The sequence below is a fragment of the Calidris pugnax genome, unplaced genomic scaffold (assembly GCF_001431845.1).
Source record: "Calidris pugnax isolate Ruff unplaced genomic scaffold, ASM143184v1 scaffold273, whole genome shotgun sequence".
NCBI lineage: Eukaryota > Metazoa > Chordata > Aves > Charadriiformes > Scolopacidae > Calidris > Calidris pugnax.
The window spans coordinates 4286098-4302040 of record NW_015094508.1 but is presented as its reverse complement, the minus strand read 5'-3'; the positions used below and the strand labels follow the sequence as shown (position 1 = coordinate 4302040).

The 15943-nt window shown below is 38.6% G+C and overlaps 2 protein-coding genes across 2 annotated transcripts in view; one reads left to right on the top strand and one right to left on the bottom strand.

Annotated features, from left to right (window-relative positions):
* WDR41 (WD repeat domain 41) overlaps positions 1–13986 on the top strand; it is a 26956-nt gene extending 12970 nt beyond the window's left edge. Inside the window, exons 8-13 of the mRNA XM_014964957.1 lie at positions 1550–1660; positions 2949–3133; positions 6099–6220; positions 7185–7273; positions 9020–9153; positions 10741–13986. Coding sequence (XP_014820443.1) covers positions 1550–1660; positions 2949–3133; positions 6099–6220; positions 7185–7273; positions 9020–9153; positions 10741–10893 — 794 coding nt within the window. The 3' untranslated portion in view covers positions 10894–13986. The remainder of the gene's footprint in view (positions 1–1549; positions 1661–2948; positions 3134–6098; positions 6221–7184; positions 7274–9019; positions 9154–10740) is intronic.
* Positions 13814–15943, bottom strand: part of PDE8B (phosphodiesterase 8B) — a 78010-nt gene continuing 75880 nt past the window's right edge. The window contains exon 22 of the mRNA XM_014964956.1: positions 13814–15943. Coding sequence (XP_014820442.1) covers positions 15828–15943 — 116 coding nt within the window. The 3' untranslated portion in view covers positions 13814–15827.

Here is a 15943-nt window from a genome sequence, read left to right as displayed (position 1 = left end):
TAAAATTATTGAAATTTCACAGAATCACAGAATCATCATGGTTGGAAGGGACCTCTGAGATCATCGAGTCCAATGACAAAAAAAAAACAAACAAAAAACCCCCAAACCAAAAAACCAACACCACACAAAAAACCGCCAAACCAAAAAACCAACACCACACACAACACCCCACCACATCATACCCACCCACAAACCAATACTCTTGGGCACTAGAGCATGCCCTGAAGAGCCATGTCTACACATTTCTTAAATCCCTCCAGGGATGGTGACTCCACCGCCTCCCTGGGCAGGCTGTTCCAGTTCCTGACTGCTCTGTCTGTAAAGTAATTCTTTCTAATATCTAATCTAAACCTCCCCTGCCACCAACTTCAGACCATTTCCTTTGGTCCGTTCATTATTCCCGTGGGAGGAGAGGCCAACACCCACCTCTCTACAACCTCCTTTCAGGTAGTTGTAGAGGGCAATGATGTTCCCCCTCAACCTCCTCTTCTCCAAACTAAACATGCCCGGTTCCCTCAGCCTCTCTTCTTACAACTTGTTTTCTAGACCCCTCAAAATATGTAAGAAAAATCCAGGGGAAAAAGTAGAACACTGAATCAGCAAAACAACAAATTTTGTTCAATATGATTAAACACTTAGCAGAAAAGTACCAATCTGATATTCTGTACAAAGAATCAGGAGGAAATGATAAATAGTCTTGTGTTTAGACATTGATATACAATGTAAGCTTCCATCTTAATTTCCCACAGTTCTTTTGTAGTGCCCTTGAGATATCATAGAAGAATCATAGAATGGTTTGGGTTGGAAGGGACCTTAAAGATCATCTAGTTCCAACCCCCCTGCCATGGGCAGGGACACCTCCCACTAGACCAGGTTGCCCAAAGCCCCATCCAGCCTGGCCTTGAACACTTCCAGGGATGGGGCATTCACGACTTCCTCGGACAACCTGTTCCAGTGTCTCACCACCCTCACTGTAAAGAATTTATTTCTAGTATCTAATCTAAATCTCCCCTCTTCCAATTTAAAACCGTTGCCCCTTGTACTTTTGCTACACTTCCTGACAAAGAGTCCCTTGGAAGAAATTCCAAGACTGGTTAAAATTAGGTTTTAATTCCTGGCGATATTGCTTGCCTTAGCAGATAATATTGTATGCTTTGTGGTAATAGTTTTCAGTCAGATTAGACCTTAAGAAAGATGTTTCACTTTTAGTTTACTTCTCAATAAAGACGTCTAATACTTTTCACTTCTGCTTTCTGTAACTTCTGATGTGTAATGATTCTCTGAATTTCAGAGTTAGTATATGCTGAAATATTTTATCCTATAGTTGCTGTAGTAAGAGGTCATAATAATAGCACTGGAATGATTTATTCCCATTTTTTTGGGGTGCTCTGAGTGGTCATAGGTGGCTTTGCACATTTTGTACCCATTTATAATTGTCTCGTTTATAATATGTTTTGAACATCTGAAAATGATGTTTTATTTAAGCATAGCTACATTTTATTCTGAATGATAAAGCTTATTTAGACAATTTCTTTCTCTTTCTTTGAAGTAATTTTTAGGCTGGTTGCTTCTAATAATGGGTCTGAAGGTTGGAATGTCCTTGAAGTGAAACGCCTTGTTGACCATCAGGATAACATTTTGTCATTAGTCAGTGTGAATGGTAAGAGTTTGTTTTATAATGTTACAAGTTTTGTTAGTTACCAGCAGAATATTTTAACTGTGGCATTTTTATTGGGACCAAACTGAACTTTAGTGAAACTTCATAATTTGATATACTTTCCTGTGTAGCTGCAAAGTTAGTGAAATAATGGCTTTATTTATGGGTTAACACTGAAATGAAACCAGGCAGGTTACAATGTAGAAAAGGCACAAAAGAGCCAATGTCATTGATGAGAATGGAGCTCTGCGTCTTCCTGTTGGGAAAGTTTAAAATGCTGGTTTTTTCGTGTTCCTTATGATTCTTAAAATGAAAAATGCAATGCCACATCCTTTGCAGCTGTAGTCCCAATGTAACCAGAAGTTCTGGGTATGCGGATGTGTGCCTGCATATAGAGCCATTGTTTAGAGGCTCTGGAGGATGATGCCATCTCTGCTGCTCATCAGGGCAATACTAAGCTATTACCTGAACTACTGTCTGCTCTGCTGCAGGTACCAAGCTCTTGCACTATGTTCTTCCCTGTTTTTTTTTAATAGAGCACCTCCTGAGCCCAGGACAAGTTATTTCTGGTGTGATAGAGAGTGCATATGGGGTGTATTTGTGTCAGCCTGGTTGGCACAAAGGGGCTGTGGTACAGAGGTAACAAGAAGCCGGAAAGAAGAATAATTGGATTCTGTGGTACTTGTTTCTGGGGTTTCCTGTTGCCATTGTTTTCTCCTTTTTGATTGTGAAGGGCAGCAATATTTGGCTTTAAAATACAATATGCTACCTGCTTGAAATATTATTGAAGTTTCCATGTGTGATTAATAAATTCATGACCAGCTACTTGAATCTTACCATTAACTCACCCATTTAATTTGTGATTAGTATTTCTGTTCATGTCAAAGACATACTTCACTGTGTCTGAGGTGTGCTGATACAGCTACTTGTCCAAGGAATAGAAGGGTTTTGTATGTGGGCAACAAGTGAACTTCAAATATTTGTACATACTCCTGGTGATGTTCCTTGCCCTTGCTATACTGTACTGTGCGCTGCAGCATATGGATGTTCTTCCTAGTTTCAATTTTACAGGAGACAGCTCATCACCTTTGGCTCATCTGACCTATACTAGGTAATCAAAACAAGTATTTACTCAAAAGTGAGAGGTTTTTGTCTAGTCAGTTATCTAGTGCACATTCTACATAGCTTCACTCAAAAATGGGCTCTTAATTTTCTAGGGTTGTAAATCAGTGTGAAATATTTTTTTTTTTGTATTGTGATTTCTATGTGTGGTTTTTTTTCCCCCCTGTAGACTTGACTTTTGTGACTGGTTCTCATGTGGGTGAGTTAATAGTTTGGGATGCACTTGACTGGACAAAGCAGGCCTCTGAGTGCAACTTCTGGGACTCCTCTGTTCATCCAGATGTACAGCCGGAAATAAAGTTATCCCAAAGCCCAAATGAAACTTCAGTTCAACACTTGACGTCTGATGAGGAGGTAAAAAGCTTCAAAAAGAGTAAACTACTTCAAGTGAGCTAGCATGACCTCACCACAAAAGGCCAAGCGTTTTGTGTTTTCAGTTTGCTTGCTTTAATATGAGAGGCTTCTTTAAAATGTGCACAACTATTTTTGTACAGTCAACGGCGTTTATATAAAATTTTGGTCATTGAACTAACTGAAGGTTATAATATGTTGTTGCTATGGGAACTAACATAATGAACTGTCGTAACGGCATTTCTTTTTGACTGAAAAGATTTGTTAGTTGTTTACAGTACCACTAATGGGAGATCTGTGTTTGGATGGCATATATCTTCATATTCCATGGTTCTGGAAATGCAATTTCCACAATAATGCACCTCTTGAACAGTTATAGCTGAGGGTACTATGAAGTGAATTAAAGAATAGGCATATATCTATGATTAGTACTAAATAAATATTGCTCCTTCTGTTCAGATGGGCTATACTCCATGGTGAAGAGCACAAATATGGGTCCAAAATCCAGTGTGCTCTAATGGTACTTTGAAGATAATACAGGAGTTCTTGGTCGGAATACTCAGGCAGAACCAAATTATTGTTCAGGAAACACTAAAAACCTTCAGGTTGTTATTTACTTCTGCAGATTGTTACCAACTGTTAGCGGCAAAAGAAAAGATGTTTCATAGTTTGAGTAGAGTGGGATTCTGTTTTGGGTTCTGTAGGCCCCTTGCTGGGGAACGATTAAGAAAGGGATTCCTGGAAATGGTTTCAGAGATATGAGCTATACCAAAATAAAAGCAGACCTAAAGCCTGAATCTAGGCTGAAGGCCAAGTAGTCATCTGATGCATTTGTTTATAAAAAGAGCATTCCTGGAGAGAGAAACATTGCTGTGTAAGGGTAGGGGGGAAAAGAAATATAGTTGTCTCTAAAGGTAGGATTTCCAGTGATTTTCTTGTGGGTGCTTAGCTCTAGAAGGAGCAAAGAGACAGTCCTGTTTAGGAAAGTTCTATAATTTGGCTTCAAAGCATTTTGATTTCCTGTTTGAAAGCTACACAATAAGTGTTTTGAGGGAGGGGAAGAGAATTTTGGAAGTTCAGAAATAGTTAAAACATTGAATGTTGAATCTTAAGGCTCTTGAGGACTTTCTTCCCTTCATGGAACTGAACTAAACAAATTGCTGCAGAATTTTATTTATTATGAGACTTCTGAATGGTGGGAAGAAAGGTCGTTCTAGTGTTATGTCCTGAAATAGAATGTCGTTTTAGGGCAGAGCTGTCTGTATTGTAAAGTTCCTACTTAGAAAATGGTGAATAATGGTATTCCTACAATGAATTTGTTACATGCTATGTAAAAGCAGAATGCTCTTCTTCCTGTCAAAAAAAAAAAAAATTAAATTGGTGTTTTCTCTGTTAGGAACTTTTTCAGCAGGCTTGCTAGTTAGGTAGGTAGTTAGAGATGCACTCGTCTAGTTTGATACGGAGCTTGCAGGCAAAATATGATTCAGAAAAAAATGGGAATGTTAAGGTTTGACAATACCAGGAAACAGTGTTAAGGAGTGCGTCTGTTTTCCTGATACATGTGTGTAACTTGCTTGTTAAGATAGGTACGCAACTTACGCCTCGTCATCTGTTATTTTCTTGGGATTTGAGATGACCAGGATTTTGCTGGGGCTTGTGGAGAGAGAGAAAAAAAGAAAAGGGTGTGATCTGTAAAGAGCATCTTCTGCAAAGCTGTAAGACTGTATGAAACTCAGGAGCCTGTCTCAAGGTGGAAGACTGTAAGGAAGAAGACGCTAAGATACAGGAATGAAAGTGATAGGACTAGATGATCTCTAGAGGTCCCTACCAACTCTGACAATTCTGTGATTCCGTGATATGAAAGGCCATTGAATTGAATCTCACACAAAATTAGGAAAATAATAATGTGCTTAGTTTTTTAAACTTGATTTGGTAGAGTGCTCCCAGAAATCTGAGTTTAGCTTCAGAGCTGTTGGAGCTCCCAGCACAGATTTGCATAAGAAAACAAAACCAAGACAAAATCCAACAAACACCTGGACAAAGAGTTTTGTACAGCGTCCAAGCACTGTTGAATATATGTAGGAAATCTTAGTCAAACACATTGGGTTACCAGTTTTACAAAATGTTGACAAGTGTATAGTGTGAACTGCATATGAGGCATTAATATTTGGGCTTTGTAGATGGAAGCCATTCAGGGAAAAGATCCAGTATACCATTACCTAAACAAGGTATGGGTACTGAATGGAGGCATTTTGCACTTCTCAGGTATCAAATATTTATCATGTGTATGTACACATGATTGTACATTTGTCCTCTCTAAAATCATTTCAAGTCATAAGAGGATCCAGATCTAATGATCTGTAAACTCTTTGTGGATTGTTAGGGATGTGATGGTTATGAGGTGTGGAATCCCTGCACTTTTCTGAAAAAGAGCATTGAATGCAAAATGGTTCCAGACCTTTTTACACGCTATTGTGTAATACCACTCTGGGACTGAGTTCCTTTTCTGCATTCAGTAAAGCCCAAATGCTTGAGAAAGACTTCTGTGCAACTTCAGTTAAATTTAAAAACAATGGTAGAAATGCAAAACAGCTTTCTGTATTCTCAGTCTTTCATGATAAAACAAGAGATTGTCAAAACAGAGAGCATTATTTTGGTGTAAGAATATAAAAGTTTAATTGCAATAATGTGTTGATCTATTGGTATCTTTGGTGTCCACTTAGATTGTAAGGTACAGGATGAAAATTCATAAATAAAACTTCTTAGAATGCAGGAGGATATCTCTCATTTCTTCCAAGAAATCCATATTTTTTCTAGAACTTGTTGATTCTGTACATTTGGGATAAAGCAGTAACACAAGGACAGAAACGAGCTAGATGATGTCGTAGTACTGCTGGAAATCCATTACATGCAGGGTGATCTTTCAGTATCTGTTTCTGTAAGTTGTTCCATTGAATTTTCTTTCCAGTGTGTGTTTGCTGCTGTTGGGAAAGGCATATACGTATATAATCTTCAAATGAAGCGTGTGATTGCCTGCCAGAGAACTGCTCACGACTCCTCTGTACTGCACATTGAGAAGCTTCCAAACAGGTACGAGTCATGGTACATTTTGTTAATGCAGTAAAGAAATGCACAACTTGGAAGGGTGGCTAGAGACACTCTGCAAAGCTACATCTAATTTCTAGGGTAGGGACTTGATCTTTGGTTTGATCTGTTTTTGTTAGATAGAGCTTGTTGACCTGATTTTTGAAAATGCATCATTGTAATTCAACGTGAAAAAACTATAGTTCAGTATGCTTGATGTATAAGGCTCAGAGAAAATGTCTTCGCTACTTTCAAAATCACACTTCATAAAGCTCTGTTGTCTACATTGTGAAAATATAGCTTAATGGCATTTTACTTCTATGCAGGGCAAAGGCCTATGGCATATTCAGTAAGTGTTTTTCACTAAATGTTTTGTAGCAGTTGAAATGTTTAAAAAAACCCAAACAACTCCCAGCCTTTGCTCATTAGTGCTAAATTTTTAGCTGGAGCATATTTTGACAGCCAAGTTGGACAATCTGCTACCTATGTGTAATCTAATAGTTACGTTGTTAGATCTCTTTGTACAATGGAACAAAAATTTTTCAGAAGATGAAAATTAGGGCCTTGATGTTGTAAATGCATGTGGTGTTCTAAACATGTAATGAAAAGGAGTATCTTTCCTTTTCTTACTTTTCCATTAGAAAAAATACATTTTTGCTTAATGAAAGTAAGTTTGTTGAAGCGAGTTTGCAGTCTAGACTTGCTGGTTTTTGTTTCATGGAGTAGTATGCTTTTAAAATGGGATTGAAAATGTATGTTTTTTCCACCTGTTTTGTAAGTCCGTTGTATTTTGTCCTGCTACAAAGGCATGTTATTTTGTGTGGAACATATGGATGTCCTGCTGCATTTGAGAGTTGTAGCAAACTTGTGTAGAACCTGAGGCGCTCGCTGCCTATTTTATAGAAGCATTCCAAGGTGACTTGTGCAGATAAGTATCCATGCTAGCCCTAAGTGTCAACTGTTTTTACAGGCAGCTGATCTCCTGTTCAGAAGATGGCAGTGTGCGCATTTGGGAGCTCCGAGAAAAGCAGCAGCTTCCAGCTGAACCAGTTCCAACAGGTTTGCTAGTAGCTGGGGGGTGAAAACACTATTTAAAAACAATAATGGGAAACCTGGTATTCACCATATAGGAACGGAGGCTTACAGGCTTTGTAAGAAGAAATAATATCTTGTGTTCAACCAACGGCTAACAGGTATGGGAGGGAAACTGAAGAAGGCATGAGTGTACAAGCCCTCCAAGATCTGATATAGGAAGTTAGAAGGTCCAGCTGAAGCAGTTCGGTGCCATAAAGGTTGCTTAGAGTTTACAGTTGTATTAGCTGGTTTAACCAAAATTATGAACTCTCCTGACAAACCTTGATCCTCTGCATCTTGTGCTAAATAGTGTTGGATCCTCTGCCATGTAAGAATAAATAGTTGCAGGACCTTGTGAAAAAAGCTAAAGAGAAGCTTGCAGATGAGCAGGTGGCACAAAAGAAATGTATTTTCCACATCTCCTCCTTGACCTTGGAATGATATTGGGACTCGCTTTGAGGCTGCATCCAACTTCACTTGCATACTACCTCTGGGCATTGCAGTCCTCAGGACTGATTGCTAGTGTTTTGGGAAGCATTTTCCCTGAGTACCAGGCCAGCAGCTTCCCTGGATACCGGTAGTTGTGGTCTTGGACAGTTGTTCTGGACAATATAATCAGTGTTATGGACTGGGAACACTAATGAGCTGTTACACTCTTGTAGGAATTTTTTTTATTCAAACTGTGAATAATTTTCTTCATGTATGTACCTGGCTGTTCACCTGTTGATGGTAACTTTTGCAAATACCTTTTTGCTGCCTGGGTTGATTTAGAAACACTTTTTCAGGAGTGTTCAGTATTGCTGGTGACAGCTGATCTACAGAGTTCTGCTTCTGACTGTGTCAAGTGGTATATGGTTTCACACTGGAAATTTGTAACTTCTATGATTGGAGAAATTTGAAAGAAACCATATGCAACAGTGAGACAGGTGGACTGCTATTGATATGCTCCATTTTTATTCTAAGAAATCTCCTGAGTAGTAGTTTATCTCTCATCTCCCTAGCACCGGGGCCATGGTCTAGCACACTTCATGTTTTGTGTGTTGATGGGGCTGAGGGTCAGGAAGAAAGTCTGAAGTGTATTGTGTACAGAACCTAACTTTCTTACTTCTCTCAGTATTATTACACAGTTCTTCTGAAAGCTGTGCCACAGATGTGTATTTTCTTTCTATCTAAATGGAACGTGTGGTGTGGTATCTTTACGCTGCAGTTTGGCTGATAGTTGTAAATCTGAAGGAGAAAGCCAGTGGGCACTATAAAAACAGGCAATTCAGCATCAGAAGCTTGCTTGTTACCAGCATGCCAGCACTCTAATGCCTCAGTGCAGGACACACAAGGGAGAGACTGGCACCTCATTTCTCTCCTCTTTGACTAGGAGGACAGAGCAAAGGTAAACATCACTATCCCACATCTACCTTTGCTGTTCAGTTAGTTCATTTAGGCAGTCCTTGGATTTGTTGCTAAATCTGTATATTGTCTCATCCAGGTGAGGAAGCCAACGTTTGCTAAATTATGTCTAGTAAGGACAAAAAACAAAGTAGCTATGTTTCCTTCCCCTCTCAAGATGAATAATCCAGATGTCAAAATGCTGCACAGTATAATGCTTCTGTCATTTTGCCATGCAGACTGTCATGCTTTTGGATTTTAAGTCACTCCTGTAGTTCTCTCTTTAGCTAGAGGGAATAAATTATGTTTTTCATTTTTGCCAAAACAAAAGATTTTTTTTTTTCCCAGGGTTTTTCAACATGTGGGGATTTGGAAGGGTAAACAAGCAGGCAAACCAGGCTGCTAAGAAGATGCAGGAGAGTACACCTGTGTATTTCTTGGAGCTGGTGGGTGATTTGATTGGTCATTCATCAGCTGTGCAGGTAGGTCAGCTTCAGTAAGAACAAGAAAAAGTGAATTTCATGTACTAGTTTAATTTTGGCAATGTTACTTAAATAGCTGTAACTGTCTGGCTCTGGAGGCTGGGAACACATTGTGTAGTATATTTTATAAAAACAATACTATGTACTGACTTAAAGTTCTAATGAGAACTCCAACACTCGCTGATGCCTGAGGATTGTGTGTGCAGTTATGAACAAATGTGCTACAAATAGTCTGGTGGGGTATTGGGCTTGTTTATAGACGGCAAACAATACAGCTTGGAACTGTTTGTTCCAGATTTCATCTTAAGCCCTTGTTTAGATTGCGAACTTATATGAAACAAAACCCAGTCAGGAATTTCTTAGTACTCTGTGCTGTGAGCATTAAGGAGGTCTTTTTAATTTTAAATCAGATACCATCCTGTGCTTCTTTCTGCCTAATAGAGTATGGTTTTGTTTTAAATGGCGTTTTCCCTCCACACATTTTTGTGTTTGACAAACCTATTGGAGTAACAAATCATTATCTTACAGTAGACTTATATACACATTCTTGGCAGGAGCAGGGAAATGGCAGGTAGAGAGGAGAGGTGTCATCCTGGAGCAGTTTTGCTCACAAGTATTCATGAGACTGACTGGATTTCAGAACTGCTGCTGTCAAAATCTGAAAGCTTTTCACTAATAGCTAAGGTGAGCCTTTCTGCTACAGGGATTTCTGCAAGGCTTTCAGTCCCTGTCTACCATCTTCCTTTCTGAAAACTGTTGAAAGAGGCCCTATTATCAGTATGGAAAGTTGCTGTCTGAGAAAGAGGACATAATGTGTAATTCAGTGGGAGGCACAGCAAGGAAGGTGAGAGGCTCTTTGCTGGGGTGTTGCACAGCCAAGGAGTAACTGAGATGATGGTGGTGGATGTGATTTCCTGCAACGTTCTACATATGAACAATTCCCTTTTTAAACTCTGGGCAGACTGGAGCCATTGAGGATGGAAAGGTTGAGTAGTGATGAAGTGTGATGGTCAAAGATGTGTCAGCTCCATTGCTCTTACAAAATACCTCCACTGCTGATGTGCTTTCTCCCGTGTTGCAGTTCTTTCTGGTTTGACTTCCTCTGTGTGACAGGCACATGCTGATGTCTGTCACAGTTGTTTACTCTTTGATCCTTCCAGGCCTGGTGATGGTAGCCTGTGGTGTTGCGTTGGAAGGGGACACTGTACCCAAGCGAACAAAAGAGTGGCTTCTGTTCTCTAAGAAATCAGGAGATCAGAGTTTGCACAAGTCACTCACTTTTCTACTGCTGACTTGGAACAAATTTCTTCAATATTCTGTACTTTAGCTTCTCTCTCTGTAAGGCAGCTTTACTGCTTTTTCTAAACTGAGATTTTTCAGTGGGAAGTGCTGTTTAAGAGTTGTTGTTATGTAAGGATTTTTTGACATATCAAACATAGAGAGCATGCATTGTAATTTTGCATACCTGTGTTCAAGTGGAACCATTTCAGAACACATGTATTTGTTTAGTCCAGCTGTACACTAAACATTTAGGCAAGCTGACAATCTCATGTGAGTGTTGTGGTAGTAGTAATCGTTTCATTGCAGATGTTCCTGTACTTTGGTGAACTGGGACTGGCAACGTGCTCTGCTGACCACCTCATCATTTTGTGGAAGGATGGTGAACGAGAATCTAGACTCCGCAGTTTAACACTGTTTCAAAAACTGGCACAAAATGGTGATTTGCAGCACACATTTTAAGTTGCTCAAATGCAGAATACATACATACGCATAAATTGGATGTGTATGAAATGTGAGTATAAAAGAAAGCCTGAGCTACTGGGAATGTGACTACCAGTAAGGTTTACACTTAATGTCATGTATTATATTGTAATTTTTATTGGTTGCTGATACTCTTCTCAAAGGAGTATTTTGCATGTTGAAACTTAATTTTGGCTTACTCTTCCAGTAGAAATGATGTTCTCTTGAAAGACTGATGGTAATGATGACTCATTAAATAGCTTGTAATATTTTTCCTAGTGTTTTAAAAATATGTTGGGTGGATGTCAAAATTCAGATTTGTGAAGATCCTTAGATGGGTCATAACTAAAGCAGCTGGGGGCATTCGACAGTATTATGTGCAGAAAGGATGCACAAAATAAAGTATCTCAGACTTGCAGCTTTATGTAACTTATTTCTTGAAGCTAATCTTTGGTCACTGGTGCCTCAGATTTATGTATCTACATAAAACCCCAAAAGAAACAGTTCTCAAACAGAACTTTTGCATTTGAAGTTACTATGCTGCACCAAGAGCAAGCGCAAGAAAGAAAAGTTGGCAATACATGTTTTGTCAGGTTTAAATTTTTGGCAAAGCAAGGTGTATAGATACTGCTTGCTTCCAGTAGCTGCAGTTTTAGTGTGGGTTAATCTACACTACTGGAGTTTATAGAGCACTGTTAACATGGCTAGCATGAAGTGTGATTAGTTTAGCTGAGCATTCATCAAATTCATTTATATATAATAAAAAGCACTGGCCTTACCGTGGATTTTCAGGATGTAAAATACTTTCTTGAGCAGTAGCACTTGATGTGTTTCAGTACCAGCAAAACACTTCTGCCAGATCAATACTAAACTCTCAGCTGAGCTGACTGCAAAGAAATCTGCACCAAGTTTGTAAGGATAAATAGTATTTTTAGAGTTTTAAAATAAAAAGCCTCTTAAGTACATAATTTTTTTTTATCAAGTCTGAGATAGCAGCAGTTGTGTGCAAGCTGAACAGGAGTAGGAAAAACCCCAAACTAAAACAAAAATGACAAACCAAAGTGACAGAAACCCAAAAGAAAAGAAAGTGAAGTTAAACCCAGAACTGATACAAAGTAGTTGAGAAGGAAGAGAAGATAATGGGTGGTGAGTCACTGTTGGAACAGAGCAGAGCTGAAGAAGCGGGGAGTTTGGAAACTTAGTGGTCTTAAAGCCATGTAGAAGAGAGTGCCACTGTCCTCAGGTCTATTCAGAAGATCTAGCACTTCAACAGTTTAGTCTTGCGCAGCTTTCAGTGCCATCTCTTTGAATTGATGAGAACTATTTTCAGTACAGGAGATAACAGGGCTGTAATTCCAGACTTAAGATCCAGCAGCTGCAGTAATTAAAATTAAAACAAAGAGCTAAGCAGATCCTGATGAGTAGAAGCAAAAGGAGGAAGCTTCAGCTTCCTCAAAGAAACAAAGGAACCTTTTAGATGTGCTTCCCTCAACCCCCATGGACGCCTGCCTTCCCCCTACCACCCAGTAGCCAAGTTTTGCCTCTTGACTCTTGCCTCAATCTTCCCTGGAAGGCAGGACAGAGGGACAGTAAAATTTTGAGCTGTATTTTTTTTCTCTGCTTTAATCAACTTGTATAACTAATCTTATTTGAGTGTAGAGCTCAATATGGCATATTTCGAAAACACAAAATGGGTGGAGAAGTTGTGAAATTACCTTCTCCTTTCAATTTAGGAAGTCAGTGTTAGATCTTGAGCTGTTTGTTCTTTGCTCAGAGTGTCTGTTCTACAGACCAGCATAGGAAAGGCGTTTGGATTACAGCTGATGATAACATTCCTTTTGGTTTATGGTATTAAACTTGTGGGAGGAAAGCATGAGCCCTTCTGCCTGTCAATCTGCATTGTTCCAGGTTGTCTTCGTCAGCAAGTGTTGCATTTTTGGCTACCCCAGTGCAAGCTGGGACATCAGTTCCTCTGGCTCTTTTTTCCTTTTTTCAATTGAGATGTAACTGTTTAGTTGTATATAAAGTGTGTGTTTACACATTGTTACTAAAACTTTACAGCAAAAGCTTATGAAATTTAGGGGATTGGGATTTTTTTTTTAGATGCTAGTGCTGTCATTAGTTAAAACTAGAAAGAAGAAACATCATCTTTTTATTATCTCTTCGTCCTATACCCTGAGAATGATTTCATTTTTATGTGACTGCTTTTAAGTGAGAAACAGACCTATTTAACTGAGCAGTTCTAGTCACAAAGCTCACTGTGCATTTTACAGGGATGTAATTCAGCTCTAAATAGCCCTACATGTGTGTATAAATATTTTTATCTATCAAAAGCGCATTGTTCTCAGATACACTCCATTGGTAATAGATCTCCCAAGGGTCTCTTCCTTTAAAGATGGTTGAGTTGAAAGTATTAAATTGAGTTCTTTATTTTACAAATGAACTTTGAGTGTAACAGTGAACACAGTAAGGCTGTGCTACCCTACTCCTGTTAAATAAGAGTTTGTCACTTGCTGGTGGGAAGTGCAGAGAGCAAAATTAGGATAAGCAGGTTAGAAATTTTATGTTGACCTTTGTCCTTTTAAATTTCTGTTTCCATCTCACAGTAACATCGAATTCCATATGTTCACATCATGAGAGTAAGTATCTTTGTCAGACCTACCCTTTGAGCTGTTACAGCTCTGAGGTGGCTGTTTTACCTGTCTGTGCACTGCCAGTGGCATGAAACAAGCAGCTGTTGGTCAAGCGTACAGGTTAGAGACTAGGTGATCTGACACAGCTTGCAGATGATAATTAATCTATGCTGGCTTCTTTTGCTCTTAAAGAGGACATATCTCCACATAAATGACTTTTTTTGCTAAGTCTCTGACTGCAGGAAGAAACCCAGGATCTTGCAAGAAATACACTGATTCCACATTAATGCCTTAACTCATGAACCAGAACTGACAGTGAACTTTATTTCTTAGGTTCCTTCCACCATTCACATTTTCTTCCTTGTGACAGAATTGTGAAAGAAATAATGAACTGAAATGTTTTACATGGATGTGGTCTTACAGTGTTGCTGTATTTGATGAATTAAATTAAGATGACAAAGCTTTGAGTCTTGTGAAGTTCTTTTCTCTAATGCAAGCTATGGTACACGTTCAGTCATCAGAATAGTTAAGGTACAACCACCGAGAGCACTAGTTCTAAATAAAGGGATGGTAAAAGCAAACAGTTTACAGTCTGAAAACAAAGTTCAGCTTCTCTGAACTTATCTGAAAATCCATTGAAGAATGTTGCAAATAGATAATAAGAAAGAACGAATAAACATACTTCCCCAGAAACACCATTCTTCATATATACACAATGCAGCATTTTAATGCACAGCAACCTGCCTTAGCTATGACAAAGGTAAGGTTCTATTACAATTCTAACAAAAATATAGCTTATATACATTTCTTTGCACATACATTTTATGAATGTTTCCTTTTTGTTCAGAACTTGGTACAAAACATACAAAAAAGGTTGGCACGTTATGTAAGCTACCTGCAGTAAACAACAATCATTGTCACTTCTCTTCCACAGCAATCTAAACTGTTTTGGTTTTTTATCTTCTTTTTCCTTTACTGGGTTCAATCGTGATTAGCAGAGGGGGGAGGTAAAGAGTACGTCTGGAGACCTTTCCTTTTAATGAGCAGTGGACTGCTTCTTCAGCTGCAGCAACTGCTTTGATATTCTTGCCTGCAGCCTGCAGTGCACAGTGTTAAAAATCAGCAGCTCTGCTAGTAATTATTAACTGAATAGTCTGAGAAGAGGCTAAAACTTGAGCTCATGTTCTGCGTGTGATTAAAATGAGATGTACAAAAATATGCATTTGTGCTTTGGAAGCTTTAGCATAAATTTTGTATCTTAAAACTAATGAAGAACTATGTTTGATTTCTAACTTATTTACATCTTTTGAAATACTTTTTACATCACAAAGCAAACCAGCATTTTATTAGGAGGCAAAAAGCAGTACAAATTACAATGCTTTTATAAATTATGACCTGGAAACTTGTTTTTTAAAAAGCGACAGGTTCATCCTAGAAGTAAGTAGCACAATATGTGGACTTATTGTAAAATTTTGATCAGTTTAATAAAATTGATGACCTGGTGTACAAACACCACTGTATAAAAAGGATGTTGGTCAAGTGCCACAATGTTTTTTGTGTAAAATTTGATTAAATGTTGCATGGTAACATTTCTAAGATGGCAGAGAAACATGTGGATGGTACCCCGTTATACAGAACATGCTTGTTTTCATCTGCTATATGACCAATTTTAAGGGAGTTTGGCTCGGACCGAGATTTTATATGGATAGGAAAAAAGAGTGACCAGGTGGTGCTCTGAAAGATAGGCTCTGTAGTAAGAAGGTTGTTTTGGATAGTGCAGAGTTTGTTTCATACTACATCCAATTTATCAAGGTTTACTTGTTCTACTGTGAGTGTTCTGTTTAGCACTCTGATTCAGAGAACTGAAGAACGTGGGTAGAATTGGAGCAAATTTATGTTAGATAAGTGGGTAGTTCTTACGTGTGTTTGTCAACCTATTCTTACTCTACTGGTGACTAGATTACCCCTCTCTCTGAGGAACAGTTGTGGGAAGTGTTATTGTGTACAGTTCTATCAATTAAAAGATTTGACCAATGCATATTCAGTATTAGAAATTAGTTTCAGAAGTACACAAAATGTTATTTCCAAAGAGCACTTTTTCATCTGTGGATTATGTAGCCTTTTTGAAAACATTTTTCAGCAGAATTCAGAGAAGCTTAAAAGTGATGAATAAAATATCCCCTTCTTGCCATGCAGTCTTAGTTTCACTGGAAAGGAAACACCATCCCTCTTATAGCCAAGTCAGTAAGTGATTCACAGTGAAACTGGTAGATCAAGAGGTCTGTTTTTCTTGCCTTAGTGTCAGTTGTTGTTTTCTGAGGGGAGCCTGAGACTCTTGCACTTTAACTCATCCAGCGTTTTCCAGTGTTTGTAGTTGTTAGCCAAGTGTTGCATCAAGACAGGCAGATGTGCAAATG